Source organism: Meles meles, chromosome 1 (genome assembly GCF_922984935.1).
Source record: "Meles meles chromosome 1, mMelMel3.1 paternal haplotype, whole genome shotgun sequence".
Classification (NCBI taxonomy): domain Eukaryota; kingdom Metazoa; phylum Chordata; class Mammalia; order Carnivora; family Mustelidae; genus Meles; species Meles meles.
Genome location: NC_060066.1, coordinates 7,843,038 through 7,866,825, shown reverse-complemented (window position 1 = coordinate 7,866,825; position 23,788 = coordinate 7,843,038). Strand labels below are relative to the sequence as shown.

At 57.8% G+C, this 23,788-nt stretch overlaps 1 protein-coding gene across 3 annotated transcripts in view; it reads right to left on the bottom strand.

Annotated features, from left to right (window-relative positions):
• Positions 1-10,037: 10,037 nt before the first annotated feature.
• The window catches only part of ZFAT (zinc finger and AT-hook domain containing), a 180,627-nt gene continuing 166,876 nt past the window's right edge, over positions 10,038-23,788 (bottom strand). For all 3 annotated transcript variants that reach the window (XM_046026441.1, XM_046026449.1, XM_046026458.1), the window contains one exon: positions 10,038-10,911. In XM_046026441.1, coding sequence (XP_045882397.1) covers positions 10,672-10,911 — 240 coding nt within the window. In that variant the 3' untranslated portion in view covers positions 10,038-10,671. The remainder of the gene's footprint in view (positions 10,912-23,788) is intronic.

The window sequence follows — 23,788 nt, the reverse complement described above, 5'->3', positions numbered from 1 at the left end:
GGCTCAGAACTTGAAAGGCTCGTGTCCCAAAGCACACAGTTTGTAGAGCCAAGGCACGGGCACAGGGGCCCACGAGTCTGAGGACTGTGGGTCCCACTTCCCCAGGCCACGGGGTGAACCAGGGCTGTTGGAGAAACAGAGAAGGGCCACCGGTGTCTGCTCTCTGGCGCAGCCCCAGTCCTCCACACCCACTGCCCACCGTCTGCACCCAAACCCCCTGGGCTGCACCTGCCACCCCTGTGGTCCTGCACGAAAACCACGCTGGGAATCAGCCCAGTGGCCTCCGTGCAGGCAGAGGGCCCCTCCTGCTCCTTCTGAACATCCTTCCCGAACGGAAAACCAAACTCGGGGGGAAAAGTTTTGGCACGTGAGTCCACACGCTTGTGCTTGATGTCAAAGACCCCTAGTTGCGTCCCATTCTCCCCCCCTGCCCCCCACCGCCCATGCCAGGCAGGGGTCTCTACCAGCCAAGCCCAGCTGGGGCCTGGGGTCCAGCCTCGCACGCGGCTCGTTCCAGCTGCTGGGCAACCTAGCGTGAGCCAAAGGCCTCCACCCGTCTTTCAGGAACGACACCTCCACAGACACAGGCTCCCCCGCTCCTTGGTGGCTGTGGCTCACCGGTGTGCCAGAACCACACACCTACACCACACTTCCCCTCCGTCGGGGGGCTTCCCACCACCCCTTCTTCTCCCAGGGGACGAGACGAGGCTCAGCCGAGCCTATCAGGACAAGGCCCTTCGCCGTTTCTTCACCCACCGTCTTTCTGACGATGCCTCAAGATGGCAAAGGCAAACCAAACGGCCCAGAGGCAGGGACCCTCTGGCAAAGACCCACGGCTCCTCCGCCAAGAGGGAGGGGAAGTGGCTTAAGGGGCAGAAGCAACTCGTTCTCCTAAATCTCCCTTCGCTCCTGATGTCGCCCAGGAGGCCCCGCAGTGGGAGCCACCGGCACACCCAGGACAGGACCCCCCCTCCCCCTGGGAAGGCCAGGCTCCTCAGCTCCCTGGCTCTGCCCTCTCATCCTTGATCGCCCACAGTCCCTGGCGTCCAGCCCACATCCTGACAGCTCGGACTTCTGCCCCGTCTCGGGCAAATTCTCCAGCCGTCCCAAACCTTGGTCTCCCAACATCCTACAAGGGAGAAGCCGGGTCCTATGTATTTCCCATCTGCCCCGCGGAGGGTGCTCCTGGATGGTCAGCAGACAGCCCCAGACTGCTACCCTTCTCCCCTGCAGTCAGTGACGGGGACAGGTCGGAGGACACTACGCTGGCCTTGTGAGGGCGGCGGTGGCCCCCAGCCGCACCCTGCTACCCCTCACAGGGTCACACCAGCCATGTCCAACCACTCTGTCTGGCTCATTCCATCCTGAAAACGGAGGAGGTTAAATCCGATCAAAGGCTCTCTTAAATGGGGGCTCACGAGCCCCCCGCAACTGCACTGAGGTTGTGGGCAGGAAACAGGTCTGTGGCTTTCATCAGAGCCCCCCCAAAGGGCTCAGTGGCCCCACAAAGGGCCACTACTCTCAGGTGGGCCGCCCAGAGCACTGGCTTCCAGTGTGTGCACAATCGTAATTGTAACTGTAACGTTACAGGTGACGTGTAATTGATACGCAACTGCCACTTGGCCCACTGTCAGCCTTTTAAAATGTATTGCTGCCATCTGACCTTTTCTACCACGGGACTCTACCCGGAAGGAGGGAACAGTGGGTCACCCACAGCCTCTCCCAGGCCAGCTGCTGGCAGACCGATCCCGTTCCGGAAGATGTTCTGATCTGCAGGGCACGTGCCACATTCATATAAAGGTGTTCTGAATCTTTTAATCTCGTTGATACTTTCTACAACTGTGTTTCCAAGGGATAGAGATGGTACTTGCTTATATTTTTGAAATTCGTGGGAGGGGGGAGGCGGTATCTTTCTGCGAGATGGGTGCCCTAAGTCCTTCCCTTCGTCCCTGCCCCCTGGCATCTGGTGGGAAGTCTGGGGTTTGCCCAAGTCTCATCTTTTGTTCCTCCAGAGCCCGAGCTTCCTCTGGACTGAAAGGAACAGGGAGCAGGGTCCTGTGTGGGTGGAAGGGGCTGTGGCCAGACGCGACCACCCCTCACCCATCCCAGGCCCTTGGCAGTCCGCGGGGCTCGCCGCTGTAGAAACCCACCCCGTGCCCTGTCCTCCAATCACACAATTCCAGCCCCGCGAAGAGTTCCTTTACATTTAAGAAATACTGGAAACACTGTAGTGCCTAAGGAGACGCGGAATTTGCCGCATGGACACATGGGGCGGGGGGTACCCGAGGACGGCAGCCACCTCGGCCCTCCGTGTGAGCACCCCGACTGGAGAACCGACGTCTCTTACCACCTCGTGTGCTCCGTGTGCACATAGTGGGCCGTGTTCTCCCGTGGCTCACTGCGCTTCTGGAAGACGATCATTCTGGATTCATGGTCAGATGGTCACCCATATCCGTGCCTTTGAGGTCGGTCGCTGGAGCCTCTGGAGGCATCATGTTGCCCTGATTCTTGGGCGCATTTGTGGCCTTCGGTCGGTGTGTGTGCACCTAGAGAAGCAGACGTCCTTCCTGTCTTCACGGACTGGCCTCTCCTGCCTGCTGCCTGGGCCCACGGGGCAGGGGGTGCAGCTGGGGTGCGGGGCTGTGGCCTGGTCTGCGCTGAGGTAGGAGGGTATGGGCGGGCATGGTTCCTGCTGGGTCCCTGGCTGAGGAGACCCCGGCTGAGTGGGGCTGGAGCTGGTCCCAGCCAGGTCCATGCTTGGTGGGCCCGTTACCAGGGGCACCGATTGGTGTGGCTCCTCCCAGGTCCCTTGGCCAACGGGACTGACGGAAGAGTGTGGAAAGTGGGGGCTAGAGCTGAGTCCACAGGGCATGGGGCTGCTTTGGGCCTGCAGCCAGGGCCGCCCCCCGTCCGTGGGCCCGCAGAGAGCCCTGGCCTGCCTTCCCAACGCAGGCCTTCTGGGTCTGGGCCTCCACCCCTGTTTACAAGCTCAGCCTCCTGCCTGGGTCCCAAGGCTCCCACAAAGGCACTTTGTCCGGGGGTGGCTACCATGTCACTGTTTCTGTGGAACGGGCAGGCTGAGGCCCTGTCACTCCACCATCTGGCATCATCCCAGGAAATGGCTCTTAGGTCATCAGGATGACGCGTGCCTGTCCTCCAGCAGGACGTTATGCGTCGCCCATTTCCTCCTCTCCCTACCCTGAGGGCTCACGACTAACCTCCCGATGCAGAGACTTACCACAGAAGGGCAGGCACGGGCACAAGGAAGAAATGAGGGAGCAAGGGGCTTTAGGTTTGCAAATAGCCCAAGAAAAGCTTTGTCTGCCACAAAACAAGACACTTTAGGAGCAGTTTCAAGGTCTTGGGTGGGCCAGGACCAGACTTCCAGCTCTGCGGTGTCCAAGGCCTAGGGCTTTTTCCTTCCACTGGCCATCAGGGCTCCTGGCACAGGGGGTCCCTGTGTCTGAATCACGCGGACCTCACGGAAAGAGGACTGAGCTGTCAACACACTGTGGTGGGGTCCACTGCCCTCTTCTCACTGACGGCTGCCCCCTTCCCAGGAACCCCACGGTGGGAGGGGCTGGCCCATCCCCAGCGGTCTCCCCTCCCCCTTCTGACAAAAGATCTGGATGGCGAGGTCCACGGCAGCAAAGCCTCGGCTGCTGTCGGGACAGAGTGAGCAGAGATGAGCCTTCCCAGAGGGCAATGGGGACCTCTGGCCTCCTCGGGACGTTACCTTCGGCAATGGAGCACAACAGCTCTCCTGCCTGGTGCCCTTGGAGGAGTCCCTTTCTCTCTCAGGGCCTCAGTCTGCCCATCTGGCAAATGAGGTTGCTTGACTGTCCTCCTCCAGTCCCTTCAGCTCTGGAACCCTGGGCCTTGCTTGTACTCTGCTCTGCAGCGTGTGAAGCGGGGCGTCTCCCCTGGACTCCCCCAGCTGCTGGGACTCCTCTGGCGGAAGTCCACCCTCCAGCTGCTCCGACACCAAGCACGCAACGTGGTTCTCACGGGACGCGGAGGAGGACAGCCATTGTTAAGGGCTCAGGAGTTAAGCCTGGTGCGACGCCTGCGTGTGCCAGGAAATGGGCGTCTTCCACCTCTCAGAAGCCTCCCCAAGGCTGGGCGAGGAGCGTGCTACTACGATCTCCTTGTCAGAGATGAAAGAACTACGGGTCAGGGGGACCGTGGGATGCCGCAGGCGGCTCACGGTGAACGCACGACGCCAACCCAGGATCCTGACCTCAGACACAGCCAAGGTTCGGTTGCTGAAAACATATCCGCGCCCCCTCTTCACAGTGTCAGCTGATTGGTTACAGGACCCCCCCAACCCCAACTGGGCAGATGATACCGACGGTCACAGTCAACATGCTGTGACCTGCAGGAGATGGAAACCAGGTGACCTGGCTTCCCTCCAAGGACTGTAGAACCTGTGTTTCAAGACCAATTTCCGTCCAGGCCCCTGGGAAGAGGCATGGACCTACGCGCCCATCACAGGTGGCTCTGCCTCGGGCGCGGACTGATCGGTTCCTCCTGGAGCATCATGAGCCCCTGGTGGTGGGGCTACTGCGGGGACAGAGTTCCGTTACCCACCGGTCTGGTTCTGGAACAGTCCCAAGAGCCAGGCAGAGCAGCAGGGCCAGGACCGAGCGCTGAGGGAGGCAGCAGACGCCACGGGCAACTCTGGCCTGACACGTCCTTCTTCTGTCCTAACAGACCTTCCTTTTCCCTTTTGTCTGCTTTGTGATAGTCAATACACGAAACCGCCACTGCCTTCTTAGCCTGCAGGACGTGTAACAACTGTTATCTACCACAAACCACCCAAGCCTTAAATTGCAGCAGGAACAGTGACAGTGAGAGATTAGAATTTTTAAAATTAAACGCAAACGTGTCCCTGTCATGGCTAAGAGGGGCCGAGTTGACTTGAAAATAATTTACTTAGCAAATTTTGTGATGCATGGTAAATTAAGTCCCCCTTCAGCACACTTTTTTTTTTTTTTTCTTCTCCAGCAAAGTATTCGTCTACTTAATTGATTCCCAAAGACTTCCTGCTCCGGCTTAAAACCATTACCGCAAGGGGAGACTGATGCGAGCCCGGGTCTCCTCCAAGGACAAGATGGACAGTTCACTTTGAAATTTTACAAGGGGTGGGGGGAGATGGATTCCTAATCAAACAGGCTTTTTTCTCCAGCCTTGAAACATGGAGCCAAAGAACAAGGGGAAAATCATCAGTGACAATAGCTAATGAATTTTAAATCCTTATTACAAGAAAAATTAATTTGCCAAATTGGCCCCGCGGATACAGGTTATAAAATGAGTCACCAACTCCTCTAAAATGTGAGACTCAGAGCAACTAAGGTGGCTCAGACTTGCTGCAGCTGCGCCACGAGGGAGGGCCAGGCTGGGAGGCCACGCGGGGGGCCACGCGGGGGGCCACGCTGGGAGGCCACGCCTTCTCACTGAGCACTGTCTCAAGGGGGCCAGAGCTGTCTGTCCCTCCACTGCAGACACTCTTAAGGACGTCACTCACATGATCACTGTTCATCTCACTACCTCTGGGGCTATTTTAAACATTCCCCGAGGCATCTTCGTCCCGTGATGGGGTGGGAACCCCCACCCTCCCAGGGCTGCTCCAAGGACTGCCTGCAGACCCTTGTCCCGGAAGCTGTTAATGGCCTGTGACAAGTTCCCTGTCCCCATTAGAGAACGGCCCTGCGACAATTCTCCATCAGTGCAATTAGTGACATGACTTTCCAGTTACACAAGTTCTAAGCGATAGAGTCAGACCAGGTGTGTCTTGCCTGGCCTCCACTGCTTATTCCGAGTGTGGCCCTACAGTGACAGATGGCAGCCTGGGAGCCGAGCTCACACCGCAGAGGGAGAGAGAACCCGTCCAGGTGCAGGTCGGCATTAGAGCCTCGGGCAGACAAGACCGGCTGCGGGGGCGTGTGGGGGCTATAGGGCCAGGGGTCTTCGAGGGTCAGGCCAGCCCCACATGCCACAGGCCCCCCCCTTGGCTGGTCCCTCTCTTGACTCCGTGTCTGGCTTTAGGTGGTTCTGGGGCTCCTGCTCACACTTGATCTTGTCCCACAGCTACACAATTCCCGGGCTTTTGTTCCATGGAGGGGACCTTGCTCTCTTGCCTCTCAATCTCCTCTTCCTTGTCCCCCGAAATGTGACCTTGCCCTCCACTCCGTGCTCTTACGCTGCCTTCCGGTGTCCGGGCTGGAAGGTAGGAGGGAGGCGGCATGCCACTGGGAGTGCAGAGAGCAGCGGACGAAACGGGACATTCCCGCCAGTTCCAGTCCCACTCAACGCTCTCTGGCCTCAAATGTCACCCAAGGTGGGTTCCTTGCCGAGCCCGTTTCCTCAGCTGTGAAAGGTAGAGAAGCCGTGGCACCGGGTACTTCGGTTATGAGGCTGGTCTTGCTTGAGCTCAAATTCTGGCTCTTCTACTTCCTATGTGACTTGAGCAAGCTTCTTAACGTCTCTGTGCTAACAGTCCCCATCAATAAAACTCTAAGGCTAGCCCTTACTCGCCTCGCGGTGGGAAAGCCGCAAGAACACCCACACCCCGGCACGGAGCAAGCACCACAGAAGGGCCAGCCACCCCATCTTCTGCAGACACGGGCGGATGGCAAGGCTGAACGCAGAGATGCGTGGCAGGCTGCCTAGTGTGTACCTGGCACGTGGTGTGTCCTTATCGCACAGAGTAAAGCAGGAAGGCAGGAGCCCACTGTCGCCCAGCCCAAGCTCTCACTTCTCTTGGCACAAAACACAGTGTGGAGCAAGAAGTGTCCCAGGAGAACAGCCAGGGGCAGTCACAGGACTAAGGAGGCCTGAACACCTGACCAGGCTCAGGGAAGCCGGCGCCGCAGGCCCAGCATCAGCCAGGAAAGGACTTTAGAGAACCAGCCCCCTGCCCTGCACCACCCAACAGCCCCAGGGGTGTGTTACCCGCTCTCTGTGTCTGCCGTAATGTGGTGGGGGGCTGGGATGCAAAAACACCGGGGCCGCACAGCATTTGCTCTGAACAAAGGCTCCCCACGAACCGTGCGAGGGGCGTGCCAAGCGCTGGATGAGTTCATGGCTCCCGTGGGGGAAACGGGCTGTAGATACAAAGACCGAGAGCGCATTAAACAGCAACATTCTTTCCTTCATTCCCACCACCCACCCTTTTCCTCGCCCCCTTCCTTCCTTCTGAGCTGAGCATGGTCCTAGGTCTCACTATCAGGTGTCCCTGCCCCTACCCTGGGGTCACAGCTCCCAGCCCGATGCCCCAGGCTCCCAAGGCTCCAGCTGCAACATGGAGAAACAGCCAGAGGGCAAGTTCCCAAGTCAGACACCGGGCTTCTCGCTCCTGCCTCGCCCCTTACTAGTGGTTGACTTTGGGCAAGCTTCTTAACCTCCGACCTCTGTCCTGATGGGTTAGGTGAGCTCGCACCAGGGCCCACCCACAGGCCCAGTAAGAGGCAGGGCAGCCCAGTGTGGGGCTAGGCTGGGCCGGCCCACGCGGGCTTCTGGTCTTTATGACTTGCCATCTCCTGGGTGGGCCATGTCGGTTCCCACCGCCACCCCACCTGGTGCTGGGCTCATGGAGGGGGCAGCCCCCCTTGGCTATAGCTCGCTATGCTCCTGCAGAGGTTTCCACGTGGGCCACAGCTCACTTATCTACCCTGTAACCCAGCGGTGAGTCTCTGAGGCCTCACCGATCACAGGTCGCTGGTGACTTGTGTCCCCAGCTCACAGCCCAGTGCCGGGCCACTGGAGGTAGCCAACTGGCCTCTGCTGACTCTGTGAGTGAACGATGCATGCCGGGCACCCTGGCAGGCCCACAGAGGGGAGACCACGGACCACGGGGTTCGGCTGTCGTCAACTCTGCTCACAGGCGAGGACATGAGACGGCCTGCCCAGCCGCTGTTTTCACCTGCTACGGGGCTCTCCTAGGACCCCACCGTCAACAGCAGGAGTAAATGTCTGCTGTGTTCCTACTACGTGCAATACGGCATGCTCGGAGCACGGACGTGTGATCCCGGGATAGCCTTGAAACTGACGAGACAAATGGGGCCTATCGTTTACCCTATTTTACAAAAGATGAAAAGTTGAAAAGATCAACACCGCAATAAATCCTAAGTGTGGAATCTGACTCAAACCTCCCTGCCCAGGCACAAGGCCCTCGTGACCTACAGCCGGACACTAAGCCACTTCTCCCTCAGGTCTGTGTGGGGCAGCGCCCGAGGACTTCAGACGGCCAACCGGCTCCCGGCGTGGTCACCGCGAACACCAGCCCGGGAAGGTACCTCCTCACCTGGGAGCTTACAAACGAGAACAAGACTTTGTAATGACTTCCGGGTCACTGATGACACAGCGAGTGGCCCATGATGGGGCGCGTCCAGAAATAGATCCAACGTCTGAGGCAAACGGCACGCAGGACTGGCCCAGCCCCGCAGGCACCCTCACCCGGCTACGTGGACAGCTGTGCAGGCCGTGGAGAGCCCCCGTCCCCGTCTGGACACCTGCTCCTCGGCTTCCCGATCAGTTCTGGTCAAAGGCCCTATGTCAGGGAGGGCGGGTTCCTCCCTCCAACCCCACTCAGAGCACTGAGAACATTCAGTCCAGCTTTTCCTGTTGCGTGTTCATGTCCCCTCTCTTCCCTCTGGACGGTAGAGTCTGGGGGATACTGAGGTGTGGTTCCCCCATGCATTCCCCCAAGAATACAAGTCATAATGGGCATTTATGCTACTGTCTCCAAGGGCTTTGCAAACTGAATCTTCTCCGTCACGTGAGCAGTCAGCAATTATCCTCAGACCCATTTCAGAGATAAGTAAACTAAAACTCGGCCAGGCGTGGAGAAACGACAGTGTCACCCAGATAAGAAGCGATGGATCTGGGCTCGCGCCCAGGTACCCTGCCTCCAATCTGGATGCTCAGCCGCCTCCACAGAGCCCACCCTGATGCGTGGCCATGGTTGCCCTCTCTGGAGTACCGCTCTGCCCTTCACACTGAGACCACTCGTGACCACCTCCGCCCGTGGTTTACTGCATAAAGCCAGTGTCCATCTCTCATTCCTGGTGCTTCTAGGTTCTGGCTTCTGGTTGATCCTTCTGCCTTCCTCCCCCGGAGCTACCCACCCACCAAACGGGAGCATCCACGGCTCGCTGTCCCTCCCCTGCGGGATTCCACTCCGGGCGTGGCTCCGCTCTCACTCTTCTTTCCTTCTGCGACCCTTTCGCGTCCCTCCACCCCAGTCCCGCAAGTGCAAACCTACCTTGTTTATAAGGGCCTGATCACAGGTCTCCTCCACCACGGAGCTTTCCCAACTCACCCAAAGTGGGGGAGAGTCCACCTTTCCCCTGAACTCCTCTCCTTGCCTCGGGCAAGAGCTTTACGCTTCCCCCGAGGTGCACCTTCAGGCCCTGCTGGGGTGGGACGATAGGGCCTCAACGAGGCCAAGTGCACGGGGCAGCGGACTCTGCCTGCTCTTCAACCAGAGCGACGACCACGTCCCGTCTGGTCACCTGCTCATAACCCGAAGACTTCACGTGCAGGGTTCACAGAGGAAGCAAACCTCGACCCCAGTGAATCGGACAGTAGGTGACAATGTCGAGAGAGCCAGGGCTGGGCACGGTGCGGGAGGACTTGCCCCGACGCCCCCACCCTGCTGTGCACAGGGGCATGGGTCTGCCGGGGCGCCCGGACTGCCCCTCGAACAACAGTGTGACACGAAGGCTTCTGTCAGCCGAATGCTGCCCCCAAGGACAAGGCAGAAAGCGGGGGCACACACGTCTCGGCTCCAAAAAAAGCAGGTGCCAGGCTCCCGGAAATGAAAGTACGACCGTTCCCCTCTAACCATGGGCTGCAAAGCAAACCCTACGATGGTTGCAGGAGGAGGGGCGGCGTTGTCTGCGTGTTAAGGCTCTGGATCTCGGATGGGGAGGTTCTGGGTGAGGCCCAAACCCAAGATCCTGACTCAGAAGGGGCGGCGTCCACCATCCGAGCTAACGGAGGAACCCGAGCACTCAGACAGAGAACGTTTTTATTCTACCCACCACATCTCATAGAACGGGAGGGGAATAGTACAAAGTGCATTTTTTTTTTTAAGAAGCGAAAGAATTCTAAGACATAAGCTAAGCCCCCACCTGTCATGGGAGTGGGAGGGTCATCAATTGTGGTTACCGTACCCGGTAACAAGTGCCCTTGATTCGGGGGTGGGGAGGGGAGAATCTTGTAGATAAAGCCAGGACCCCCTCCCCTTCTTCCCCCAGGAGGTGATTCAAAACCGTAAGGTCACTTTCTCTGTGCTGGCTGGCTCCCTTCCATCAGGCTGCAGAGCAGTCCCAGAGGGAGGTTCGGCACCTGGACAGGGTCAAGGAGTTGGGTATGACTTGGGGCAGATGCTGATGGGGACTGGGTCCCCGCACCAATCTCGGAGCAAAGGGGCAATGCGGTGTGGACCATGTGGAAGGTGGTTGCAAACGTCTTTCCAGAAACAGAGGATACAGAATGGGGGGGGTATGCGTTTGTGCTGGACGTGGGCCTGTGTTGCTGGTGATGCCAATCGCCTTGCCCACCCAAGGTAGGACAAGACCCCCATGTGGCCGCCTGGGCAGGTACGGCAGAGGAGAGAGCCACGGAGAGCGCCAATCCGTGGTGCCATCTGACGCTGCATGTCCTCTAGAGCTCCTGGGCCTGCGGCCCCAAGGCCTGCTCCTCCACGGGCTGCATGGCCTCCTGCACGTAGACGATGAACTCCGAGGCCTCCCCGCCCTGAGTGTAGACAGTCACCGTCTCGATGCCCTCCACGTCGTCAGAGGACACCACCAGGTGGTGCTGCTCGGCCAGCTCCACAGAGGCCTGCTGCAGGGTCTCCTGGATCATGACCGTGTGGTTGGAGCTGGGCTCCTCGTCCGTCACCTGCGTGAGGGCAAGAGAAAGGTCACACGGGTCCTGCTTCTGGGTCCGGCCACAACATGAGAATCACAACTACCGCTTATGGAGCATCTAGTACGTTCCAGGAGCGTGTTCCTACTGCACGCCAATGCTCTATCTCTGCTCTCACCCCTGGTTTATGGATGGAGACAGTGAGGCTCAGCGCTGCACAGCCCAAGTCGAAACCCAAAGTCCAAGCTCTTCTCTTGACGCCAAGCTGCCACCCAGAGAGTCTGCCAGGGCCGCCAAAGGTATGAGGGTTAGAAGGCAGCGTGCGGGTGATTTACTGTAACCGTGTGGAAGGTTAGGTGGGTGGCTCCTGGAAATTCATAGCTGCTCCGTTTGGCAGTGAGGAAGGGCCTAGGTTTATCCTGGGTTTTCTGTCCTTCCACACACTGTGGGAGCTCAACTCCCTGCCTGAAGACAAGTCTCACATTAGCAAAGAGTAGATGTCCCTGCAAGAATGACGTCCCCCAGCTGCTCTCCATCAACACCCGCGCGTTAGCCATGGCGGGAGGAGGGCCGCTGGGGGACCCGCCGTGGGGCTGGGCGGGATGGTCTGGGGGGGCATCTGTCGGTGGGGGGGACCTGAATTCTACAGCCCGGCCTTCCTCTGCAGCAACAAGCAGGCAGATTCCAGACAAAGGCAATTCCAGCTAGTGCCGAGGCCCCGCACCCTGACCCCGCGGGCTCTGGCCTATTTTAAATAACCGTCTTTGATCTTCAGATCAAAAAAATAATGTAAGGGTTAGAACAGGAGCCCAGAAGGGGGGTCTGGGATGGTTTAGGGAGGGAAGGAGAGAGCCCTCAGGTGTGTGCAGGGGGGCCAGGGAGGGGCCAAACGGCAAGGTGGGCGGAACACGTGTCTCATCCTGCACGGAGCAGGGCTCGGACCATAGCTCACCACTGTCCTCTGGGAGGCCAGACGCGTACCCGGCTACCCTCAGTCTTCCCATCTGTAAAACAGGGATGACTGCGCACTCTGGATGGGAAGGTAAAGGAGATGCTATATGCAAAGTGGGTGCCTGAGAACACCTCTGCCTCTCCAGTGCCCGCAGCATTCATTTAACGGGACTTTCGTAAACAGCAAGGCTGAAAGGTGCCACTGCATGTCAGCTCCTCGTTAGTCCGGCCACGCTGCCAAGCCTCTGTCATCATAAAAAGTCCCAGCAGACTAAGCTCCGTGCAGACGGGGCCCGCAGTGTCCTGGCACCGCTCCTTCCCGGAGCCAGGCTGGCCGCACACACAAGCACTGAGAACGTGCTGAGTGCCGATCTGCCAGGTACTGGCTGCTGTGACGGGCACTGCGGGAAAGACTCAGGAGCAGAGCTGCGATGTTCCCATCCAGGGCTGGGGGGCCACGGAAGGCCTCCGGAGAAGCGGGGATGGGTTCCAGGAGAGGGGGCAGAAGGACCAAGGGCTCCTAGGACAGCCAGCAAAGGTGGGTGTGCTCAGATGGCCTCCGTGAGCGCCCCCTGCCGACGCTCCGACTTCTCTCCCAGCTGGTGTCCGGCACAGGATGGCCTCCTTCTCCCGGGTCAGACAGCTCGGTCTGAAACACCCATGACTCCATGCTTCTTGGGAGGGGGTCGGGGATGCCCCCAGGGCCTCCCTCTGGCCCTGTGACTGTACCATTCAGGACAGGCCGTGTCAACAGGGGGATTATATTTAACAGAGAGAAATGGAAAGGCACCACTAGGGTGGGTATCACACAAAGCTATGGACTGGAAGGCACTTCTGGTTTGGACTGAAAGAATTCACCAGAAGCCAGAGAACTATCCTGAGTGGAAACTATGAACACATTTAGCCTGATTTTGTCTCTCCAGAGTGAGTCAGGACCTTTTTTCTTTCTTTCTTTAGTGTTTGTTTCCATTTCATTTAAATGGGAAAATGTACTGTGAACCAAGACTTTGGAAGTAAATGTTGATTTATTTCACACTGAAAGAGGATGCCTGCCAGAAGGCTGGGGAAGGGGTTGGGGGGACACACAATGAATAGATTTCTCCTCCTAAGTATTGGGAACTTCTGCACCAAGGAAAAGGTGCGGGGCCAGGGCGATTTGTTTTTTTGTTTGTTTTTTGGGTGGTTTTTTTTTTAGTTGTTTTTTTTTTAAGATTTTATTTATTCATTTGACAAAGAGAGAGATCACAAGTAGGCAGAGACGCAGGCAGAGAGAGGAGGAAGCAGGCTCCCCGCTGAGCAGAGAGCCTGATGTGGGGCTCGATCCCAGGACTCTGGGATCATGACCTGAGCCTAAGGCAGAGGCTTTAACCCACTGAGCCACACAGGTGCCCCATAGGCAATTTGTGCTGAGGTCCCAGGACCTCCCACGTGCAAAGCCAGCCTGCTGCACTTGACGTAAACAGACGACCTGAGCTCTGAGACACAGACGCTCCAGGGTGTGCACCGTGATCAGAGGGCTGTGACTGCTGTCAGAGCAGAAGCCTGAGATAAGGAAGCAGTCACAACAGAAATTCCCACTGGCTAAAATTCCCGTCCCTCTGAACAACGCTAACACCACGTGGGCCCCATACGGACAAGGGCCAAGAGCGGTCTACAAACAAGGAGACCCTGCGCCGGCCTTCTGTGAGCAGGGGCTGCAGCCTCCTGTTTCCAGGACAGCCGAGTTCTCAGATACCACCCAGGGGCGATAGGAGGGTGGTATTTCGAGGTGACCGGGAGGGTTGCTGCCCACAGATGTGGGGAGGAAGACAGGCAGAAACCAAGATGAGGTCAGTGGGCTTGAAGTAAGGGTAGACCACGTGCTTCCTCTGGTTCATCAAAGCCCAGGGGCTGCTGCTTCGTGGAGGCTGGTGGTGTCTGCACGTGGCGGGAAAAGGCTTTGCAGGCAGAGAGCAGACAGTGAGCAAAGAGCAGGCATGTGTCCCCGGTTCTGCCAAGGCTGCCGGCCACCTCCCAAGCACCACACCCGCTGGACTAAGTGCTGTCTTACCCCCTGCCAGAAGGCTCTACACCATCTGCCACTGCTGGGCCAGCCTCAGCTTTCCTCACTGAGACACCCTCCCCCAGCTTCCGGAACCCTCCCCTGGGCTCTGATCCCTCTCGCAGATTCCAGGCTCCCTGTCCTCGGCCTCCTCCCTGGACCCCTCTCTGCGTCGACACCCTGCTCCCAGCTGAGCCAAAGACATCGAGCTACAGACCCCAGTACCGTCTGCTCCTGGGGGGGGGGGGGCTGGGGACATTTGTCCAATGTGCCAAAGTCACAGGACAGAGGGAGTGCTGGGAAGGAGTGGCGGGCGCAATCCTGAAGAGCCCCCGTCACCAGGTGACCGGCTGAGACTTCATTTACAAAGGAAAACAGGGACACTTTTCAAAGGACGGCCTGCGTCACCGGCTCCACAGCGCCTGCGGGTGGAAACTTGCCTAACGTGAAAGGCTTAAACTCACTGAGTGTTACACTTCCCTCACTGCCCCTTTAAGTATTTATGTTTATCTGTCCGTATCACCTTTTCTAAGTATGAAGTCTGCTCAAAGATAATCCCTTTTCCTCCCCCCTCCCCAATTTTCCGCTCCAGGGTTTTGCGCAACAGAATCACCGTTCAATCCGTCCACTGCCAATTAAAAGAGCACGGTAAACCTTAGGGCTTGATTCAGCAGAAAGAGTGACGGAGACGAAGGTGCACGTGCCTTCCATGGACGTCCTGCACGGAGTACCCTCCTCGGCAGGCACAGGCGTACCAGGTCACCTTACTGAGTCCCCCGAGCAGAACTAACAGCTAATAGGGTCCCCAAAGCCTGGCCATCGCTGGCTATGGAGCAGTGCTCATTACATTTTCATGAACTTTCATGGGCGAGTGGCCCTGCCGGCCCATGCTGGCCCCTACCAATGTTGAGGAGGAAGACTGACTGGGGTGGGGGGCTGAGCATGCCCACAGATGGGGTCTGTGAGGCTCTGCAGGGGGAGCCCCTCCCCACCCTCACACACACCATGTCTCATGTTCCTGCAAACCATGGACCTTCCCCATCCAGGGGAGCCCAGCACCACCCTGCCCGCAGCCCCTCGCCCTTCACTGAACTTGCGCTGGCCGTGTTCGCACAGCGTCTCGCGCTGGGCATTTCTGAGTGAAACCGCCGGCGGGCCAGTGACTCACCCAGGGTCCAACAGCTGGAAAGTAGCAAGAGCGGGACTGGGTGACGGCTCATCCAGGGACCCGCCTCGGCTGGTGTGGTGTGACGGGGACGGACGGGATTACACGTCGCAGATCACTGATCGGCCGGGTTAAATCCTTACTTCACGCAACCCAGTCACTTTACAGCTGCCTGCAAGAGCTCTCAACCATGTCCTCCACTCAAAGTGATCTCTCAGGTCGCTTAAACTATTAGCTCAGGCTTAAAATGGTTCCCCACAGTAGAAATAATACGGCTTCACAATGTCATTATCCCCTGAGATGGGTACTCCACCTTCCCCAAACGCTGTCTCTATCGTATCTTCCAGCTAAACTATTAGCAGCATAGATAGCTTAATAGAAAGCTTTAACCCAGAGGACTGTACAAATTATTCACTAAATCAGGCTCTGAGTTCTGCAGCTCTGCCCACCTCAAGTGTTCTAGAATTGAGACCAGATGGCTGTCAGGCCCAGGCACTCTGCTGGGCTCCATTCCCGCTAAGGAGCGCTCGCCTGCCGACGCCCGGTCCCCCTTCTGGCTGCCAGCCCCCTCCCCGTCCGCTCAGGTGCAAACACCGATGGAGACTGGGAACATGAGGCATGGCCGGTGTCTCATGTCTTGCTTCCTCCCTCTTCCCCTGCCTGCCCTATGTGCTCCCCTTCCTCTCCAGTACCCTCTCCACTTTTCTTTGCAAAAACCATCCCGAGCAGGCTAACCTCTTCCTCAACATTCAAGAAACTCCCCAGAAGTGCCTCTTGCCGGGGGGGCCTGCTTAAGGAAGAGGGGTTCCCTGTGACCACATGTGCGTGCGGCATCCCAGCGGGGTCACACGGTGCTGATTCCCAGTGTGCCCTGCGCAGATCTCCCCGATACGCTAGCAGCTTCTAGAGAGCAAAGTCAGGCTCCTGCGTCCTAGCCCAGCGCCACAATACTGTGGGCCCACGGGGGGCACCGGTGGTACCTCCACAGCATTCCGTGGGTGGAACCTGGAAGCCACGACAGAGAGAAGAGCCTGGAACCGCCCCCAACCTGCAGGCCAGGCCACTGCTGGCTCTTTTTTCTGTCAGACAGGAGCCCACCCAGACCACAGGGGGCTGGCAAGAGGCAAGCTGTCCATGCAAGGACCCCTTTTGGCTCCCAAAGTCCCCATGGCCCATCTCCTTACTTTACAGGAGAGGAGCCAGGCCCAGAGAGGAAACAGGCTGCCCAGGACACACAGCTGGAACCAGAAACCGGGTCTTCTGACTTTTGACCTGAAAACTCTCTGCCCTGCACCAAGTGGCCTCACGCCAGACCACAAAGAGGGTCTGGTTCCTGGAAGAACACAGTCAAAACGCCTCGCCTGGTGCTGGGCCTGTGGGTGAACCTGACAGGGATTCTCCTGCAAGTATGGAACCACACTGAGCACACACCTGACGTCAGCTCTGAGAAGAGACGTTTCTCGCTGCTGAGATTGTCGGCGCTGTCTGCAACAGGACAGGAGGGAGAAAGGCCGCGTGCTGCATCGGGTTTCATTTGTGCTGTGAGGATGCTGTCCCTAGCTCCAGGGCGCGGGTGCCCAGGGGAGGGGAGGGCACCGTCTCCAGGCTCTGCCCTCATGCCCTGCCCACACTCGCATTCACACCCATGCTCTTACACCCGGCCGGGAGCTACCTCAGTCCAGCCTACACGGTCGCCCCCACCTCCCTGGCTGTTACATCTTCAATGGCAGACAGGTGATCCCGAGTCCTTACCCATAGCACGGGACTCTGCCAGGAAGGACCCCGCAATACCAGGACCACCCCTTCTTCTTGGTTCTCAGGCTGGCCTCCTGCATTCAACCGGCACCATCTGTTTTCCACAGCCTGACTCCCTCTTTAGAGAGAACACACCGGTGGGCACTTCTGTCCAAGTCCGCATGCCTCAGACACAGATGCTCCCAAGAAGGGCCTTGAGGGCAGAGACAGGAAGGACAGCTTCCTGCCCCGACACCCTGTCCTCAGGAACCCTGATGCAGGCCACGAGAAGTACCTGGAAAGGGCTGTCTTGCCAAACGAGAGGACACTGGGGAAAGCAGTGTCCCTTGCCAGCCCCAGGACGACACTTCAGCTCGGCACAGCCTTCCACACACGGACTCAAGCCCCTGCACGCGTCTCCTGTGCTATACGCCACACCACACCAACTACCGTCCCCTCAGGACACCAAAACAGCCCAGAAGCATTCGAGGACATCACCATGTGACAAAGACTAATTATGGGAAGAGAGAGCTGTGTCTCTGGGCCAAATCCCACAGAGGTGGCGATGAGCAGGGAGGACAGGCTGTCGCTGGCTGGGCATTTCACACACCACGTTCCCATGCAGCGGAAGGATGACCGGACAACATGAGTGTGTCACGCCTCCCACACAGATAACCTCCTGGTGCCCCAAGCTCGTGCCAGCCAGAGGGGCTCCGGGACACAGAAGCTCCTCAGAAGCCCGACCACCTCAACAGACCCCTGCAATGTAAGCGCTGGTGGGCACCAGAATTCCAGACAACTCTTGGGCCCTATCGAACCTAGCGCATTATTTAAACTTGGCTCCCAGTGCGGAAATAAATGACGAGGAGCAAAAGAAAGATGTAAAACCAAGAGAGAAGAAACCGGAACGACACCTATCGGGATGGTCTTGCTTTACGTCTGTTCGCTTGAGGACCCTTTGGAATGAAAACGGCACCAAAGGGCTCCACGAGGATGCCGCCCACAGGCCAGCGCGGTCCCGCAAGCCTGCTGCCCTGCACGGGTGTGGGGAAGGCCATATGCACCTTCACGTGGGGGACTCTGGTCTGGGGGTCTCTAGGGCAGGGGTCCTCTGCATTTTGGGGGGGAAGAAACCCCCTCGTCACCTCTGCCACTGCGGAAAGATCGCAGCCCTCACACCTCCCAGCCATCTTCAGGTCCGCCAGACCACGTTCTTGTTTATTAGACCGAGTCTGGGGGGCGCAGCCATCTCTCAGATGTTGCTAACGCCCTTGAGAGGGAGGGCACCCAGGGCTGCAGGCCAGGTGACGAGCAGAAAAGCCCCCCCGCTTCCTCCTGCTGGCACCATGGTGGTTCTTAGGACCTGCCGAGAGCCGGCTGCATCCCCAGCCCACGGCGCTGCAGGCGGCAGACGAGACACAGATGCCATCAGGACCGCAGAGCCACTGTCCAGAGCATCGACTCACAGGATCCAATGAGCACCATGATGGGCAGGGCTGCCGGAGGCTGGGCGTGGGAGAGGCGAAGATCTAGAACAACAGCTGAGCTCCCAGGAGGCGGCAAACTGGAGGAGGCCCTGTATGTATGTGTGGAGTGTGAGTGCGAGCATGCATGCATTCGTGCGTGTGTGTGCACATATACGAGTGTGGGCACGCGTGTGCGTGTGTGAGCGTGAGGCGTGCGCACATGTATATACCTGTGACGTATGTGTGCATTCCTGTGTCCAGGGGCAGGTGTGTGAATCTGTATACGTACACGAGTGCGAAAACATGTGTGGGTGTGCACACACCTGGCGTGCACATGTGTGCACGTGTCTATGGGCAGGATGTGTGTGCCTGTCTACAAGCGTGGTTTGGGTGGGGAACGACCGTATACAGGTCCCTAAACTTGCGTCAGGCTCCTTCTCTGCCCCTCCTGACATCCCCATTGCGCTTGCTCAGCCTGCACCTTATGAAGCTACTTCCTTCCTTGTGCCTCTGTCACTTCTCACAGTGACCTTAACAGGGGGCCCTTCACAGTTCCCAGAGCCTTTCCAGAGTCCTTACCTCATTTAATTCTCACACAGTGCTGTGAAGAAGGCAGGGCAGTGACGACTGCCGTCTTGTCTCTCTGAGAAGTGGTTCCCCAAGTGTATGAGACCCCACAGCGAGTAACAGGTGATTCTGGAACATGGAACCAGGGAAGACCCTCCAAGGCCTACAGTCGTTCTAACAACCTCTGTCTAGCATTCGGTGGCTTCTTGTGACCCTTAGGATGAAGCCGAGCTCCCCAGGAGGAGAGACCTTCCTGCCCTGGCACCTGCCCCCTCCCCCGCCACTTCCCCCCCACTTCCCACGCTCATCTCAGGTTCCTGAGCACACACATGTTCTCTCCTGCCCCGGAACCTCTACCCTTGCTGTTCCACTTGCGTGAAGACCCCCCACCCCCAACCATCTTTCCCTTGAGAACCAGTGGTGCGCCCTGTCATCCAGGGAGCCCCCAGGCACCCTGAGCCAGCACGCCCAGAGCTGACCCCCATCACAAGGAGCTCGACCATACCTGGCAGACAGTAAACAGTGAATCCCTGTTTCTTGGATGAATCACTGAAAAAATGAGTACAGGGCAAAAGTCTACAAAATGTGCCACCCTTGCAAACAAAACAAAACAAAACACCAAATACTGCAGAGCTGAGACGGTGCTGGTCCCAGAGAGGAGCCACAGCCCAGGACGTGGGTGAGGCCCCTTAAAAGCCTGTGTCTCCAAACACACGGCATCACCAAGGGTGTTACCGCAGCCATTGCACGCTAGGTCACGTCACACGGCATTAAAGGGAACGTTTCGGACGTTTCAGCTCAGAGCCAGGGCCAGGGCCCTTGCCTTTGTGGGTCCTGCCGCACCCGTGGGTGGGCACGATCCACTCCAAGGCCGGGTGGAGGCTGTGGCCGGGGTGGGTTCCCGGAGGAGCTGGCCCTGGTCCTGAACACCATGCAAGGCCCAGAGGGCGGACCCCTCCCCAGGTCCTTTCCCCCCGCAGGAGTTCTCAGACTCCGCAGCGAGCTAACAAGAGAGCCGCACACATAAAAAGCCACATACAACCGAACGACAAGAATGACAGAGAACCCTGCAGTCGATTCTTTTAGGTGAAACATTCCTCTGTGCGTGTTTAAGCTCTGAGGAAGAAGTCTCATTTTTCCCAGTAACTGAGGTTTCACTCACTGCTGAAATTATAACCAGCAAGGGCTTCCTCCAGCGCAGCCAGAAGCTGGACTGGCAGACCCACCTCACGGGGGTGGGAGGCGAAGACGTTCACCTGAGCGCAGGTGTGGTGTTGTCTGCGTCAGAGACAAAGGGACGGTGGTCAACACTGTCCCAATTTACAGAAGGAAGAAGAGGTACAAATGGATGTGGTTTGTAAGAAAACCTTGTAAATTCCCAACTCCAGAAACACGTATGTAGATCCAGGACCAAAAGAAGGGTATTATGAGCAAGAAACTTGTGGCAACATCAAAAGATATCCACGGGCAGGGAGAAACCACTCCATGCATCAATGAAGATTTAAAGCCTTTCAAAAAGGACAAAGTGCACAGCAAGGGAGGAAGGCCGTGATTCATCCTTCCTGGGGAGACAGCGTAACGCCTCACCTCCGCCCTATTTTTCTCTTGGTTGTAAGTAGACAGTAGATGCTCTTTCTTTTCTGAAAATACTGATCCTATAAACAGTCCAAAGTCCAACCAGGTTGTAAAGACAGCTCGCTGCAGACCGTCGCCGCCATCCCCAAGGGCGTCCTGGCTCCCAGAGGCGCAGCGGAGTCTGGGGGGCCCACCCTGCGGCAGCCCATCCCAAGGCCTCAGGGCACGGGAGCCCTCCTGCACATAGCGCCCTTGTCCACAGGGTCCCGAGGGCCCACCTGCAGAGAAGGGAAGGGCCAACTCCCTTTGCTGTGACCAGGGTACCTGGAAAGACGGCCCTGCTGGCCCCGTGTCTGTCACTGGACGAGGGTAAGATCTGTGTGTTGGCCGAACCAGCTCACCCTGCAGAATGTGTGTAGTGATAGATATCAGGGCAGCAAAAATGGCTAAGACATCCGATCTTTCTCGAACTTCTCAAGGGTCTAAGCACAGTTTAGTGTGGCCTCAACTATCAAGTGAGGCAAAAAGAATCCTTGCCTTGGAAACTGCGGTAAAATGGGGTGTACGACGTGGTCTCTCTAAGTACGTGGGGGAAGGAAGGGATGACAGGGCTGGTGCCTGGGGCAGGGCAGGTGGTCTCATGTGGTGCTCACGATGACCAGAAGGTGCCATCCCCTTCTCCTCAGGGCGGATATCTGATGCCCGTCCATGTCCCCTTCCAGACCGTGCCCACACAGCACCCAGCTCATAGCCGGCGCGTGACACGCATCTGAGTTGAATTATTCAGGAAATACTGTAAAGCTGAACCCAAACAGAACCAGAGCACACTCCCGGTGACAGGGAAGGAGGAAGGCAGCAGCTTCTTACTGCCTACGAGCATCTTCTGATATTTAGACAAGTTTATTGCACATAATGTTTCCCTTTTTTGACCTTTAAGCACACGTGTTTTGGACTTTTGTTTAGTACCAGGCCCTGACGGGGACGCTGTGCTTCCCTGTGGGGCGCCTCCCACTGGGCGACACGCTTCTCCTCACAGGCCCCCCTCCTGCCTGCGGGCCCGGCCACAGATGGCAACTGTCAGGGTCACTCTTCTCACAGAAACCTCCCTGCTGCACTTCGAGAACAGTTCCCTTCCATGTCGCTCAGGAGACAAGCCCTCCGCCCTCCCTCCTTGCTTTTTCTCACAATCACCCCCAGCAAGCACCCCCCGGGGCCCTGGCCTTCCTCAATCCTGCCGTGACAGGCTCGGCAAAGATGTGGTGACGTGACAGACCCCCCCAGCCCCCGCCCCCTGCCTTGTTCTGCCGTCCTGAGGTCCCTCTCTGTGCTGGAACCACTTGACTTCTCCCCGCAGCCCGCGGCCTCTAGCAGTTTCCCGGGCCTTTTGTATAGGGACCTGCAGCCTCCCCGAGTCCGAGCAGGCAAGGAAAGTGAGCCCCCAAGAGCCTGCTGTGCCCCTCCTGGGCACCCCACAGAGCCACGGACCCCACCCCAGGGATGCAGTGTTTCCACGTTCTGCTCCAAGAACATTTACTACAATATGTCTTAAAACTGGTCCCATCACTCGTCAAATGTGCCTGGGTATGTTCCTTAGTAGCGGAGGGGATCCAAGACCAGAAACAGGAATTGTGGGTCCGTCATCCTCGGAGCAACAAGGCAGCGTTGATACCCACACGCCCCTTTCTTTGCCGTTTGTACTTGTCTCTGAAAATCTGCCAACCTTGGCTCTCCCTGAAGCGTGCTCCTCCCTCTGCCTGCTCTCCTGTCTGTGCCCCTTCTGGCGCAGAACCCCTTCCCCTAACTCTCCTTTACTTTGGGCAAGTGGCTGTAGGATGTCCTGGGCACTTCCATGCCAGTCGCCCCCCGCACTCCCCCTACCCTCTCTGGTGGAATTACTCAGAAGGGCTCAGCAGCAGGGCTGGGAAGGGGGTCAGCCTGTTTCCAGCCACAACCATGTTTGTCTACATGATGCAACTGTCTGTTTCCCTGCCTGGACCAAGCAACGGATGCTCGTATGAAACCCTGGGACTCCTAATGCCAAGCACAAGGCCTCGAGAGCCATGTTAGTATTTGTTTGCTGGACAGAAACTTCCAGAAGCAGGAACAACTATGGCTGAATTCGACATGCCCAGGAAGGGGATAAGGAGCCATGGCACTCCCAGGACGGGAGCGAGGATGTACTGAAGATGCCCTCAGAGTCCATGAGGGTGATCACACGTGATCTGTACATTAGCCCCATGGAGCAAGAGCTGGTAAGAAAACAGAAGTTCAAAGCAGAAAAGTGGATTGTCCAGGATCACATACCAGTAAGGGGCAGGCTGGCTCTCTTCTAGCCATGTGTCACCTTCCCAGCTTTGCCACGCACTAGCTCCTTCTCCACCCCTGTGACCTGGCCAGGGCGACGCACATGAACCACCCTTCACTTCTCATCTGCATCCCACAGGGCTCCTTTCCTATCACCACCTTTCCTATCACACACCACACAGGGAGTGGCTTAAAACACAAAGACACAAATGCTTCTGCTTCTAATCTCAGGGAAGTTTGCCATCAGGTGAGGAAGTTCTCTGCTTTCAAGGGCTCCGTGGACTAGATAAGGCCCACTGGGCCACTCTTCCCATCTCGCAGTCCGCTGACGACACAACCGGAAGAGTAGGGCTCATCCTATCCGCAGGCTCCGGAGAATACCGCTGTGGGCTCCAGAGGTCAGAGAGGGAGGGACTGTGGCCCTGCAGCTGACATCAAGCAACAGAAGCGGGCCTCGCAGAGGCTGGTGATGGGCGTTCTGGGCAGAGGGACAAAGGTGAGAGCAGAGGACCAGCGGGCAGCCTGGTGGGCAGGCGCCTACGGAGCGAGGGCGCGGAGGGAGGCAGGAGGGCCATACTGCTACGGGAGGCCGTGGTGAAGTCCTATTCCCAGTCTACTGGAGACTTTCCAAGCTACTGGGTGGTTTTAAGTGAGAGATGCGGAATCTCGCTTACATTTGGAGGAGCTCACTCCGTGTGCTACGTGGAAACAGCATCGGGGTAGAGGAAAGGAGACCAGTGAAGAGAAGGTCCGTAAACCAGGGTGGGGAGACCTTCTCTGACTCTGTCTTGCACATGAATCAAGGGTGACCAGGGCCAGGGTAACATGCGGTCTGACGTGGGAGGTGTGGGTTGGAGCCGGACCCTCTGTGTTTCTAACAATCTCCCCGAAGCCAACGCCACTGGCCCAGGGACCAAGTCTGGAGCAGCCGCTGCTTAGACGGAGGTGGCAGCCTTGGGACATGGGGATGTGTGAGATGTGTTGTGGGGGGAGATCCTGCAGCAAGGGGAGGACATGCTGACAATCACGTGCGGGGGCAACGCAGACGCCCAGGTTTCGGCCTGAGCACTGGAGTGGAGGGTGTGTGCTCACAGGATGGGGAAGCCG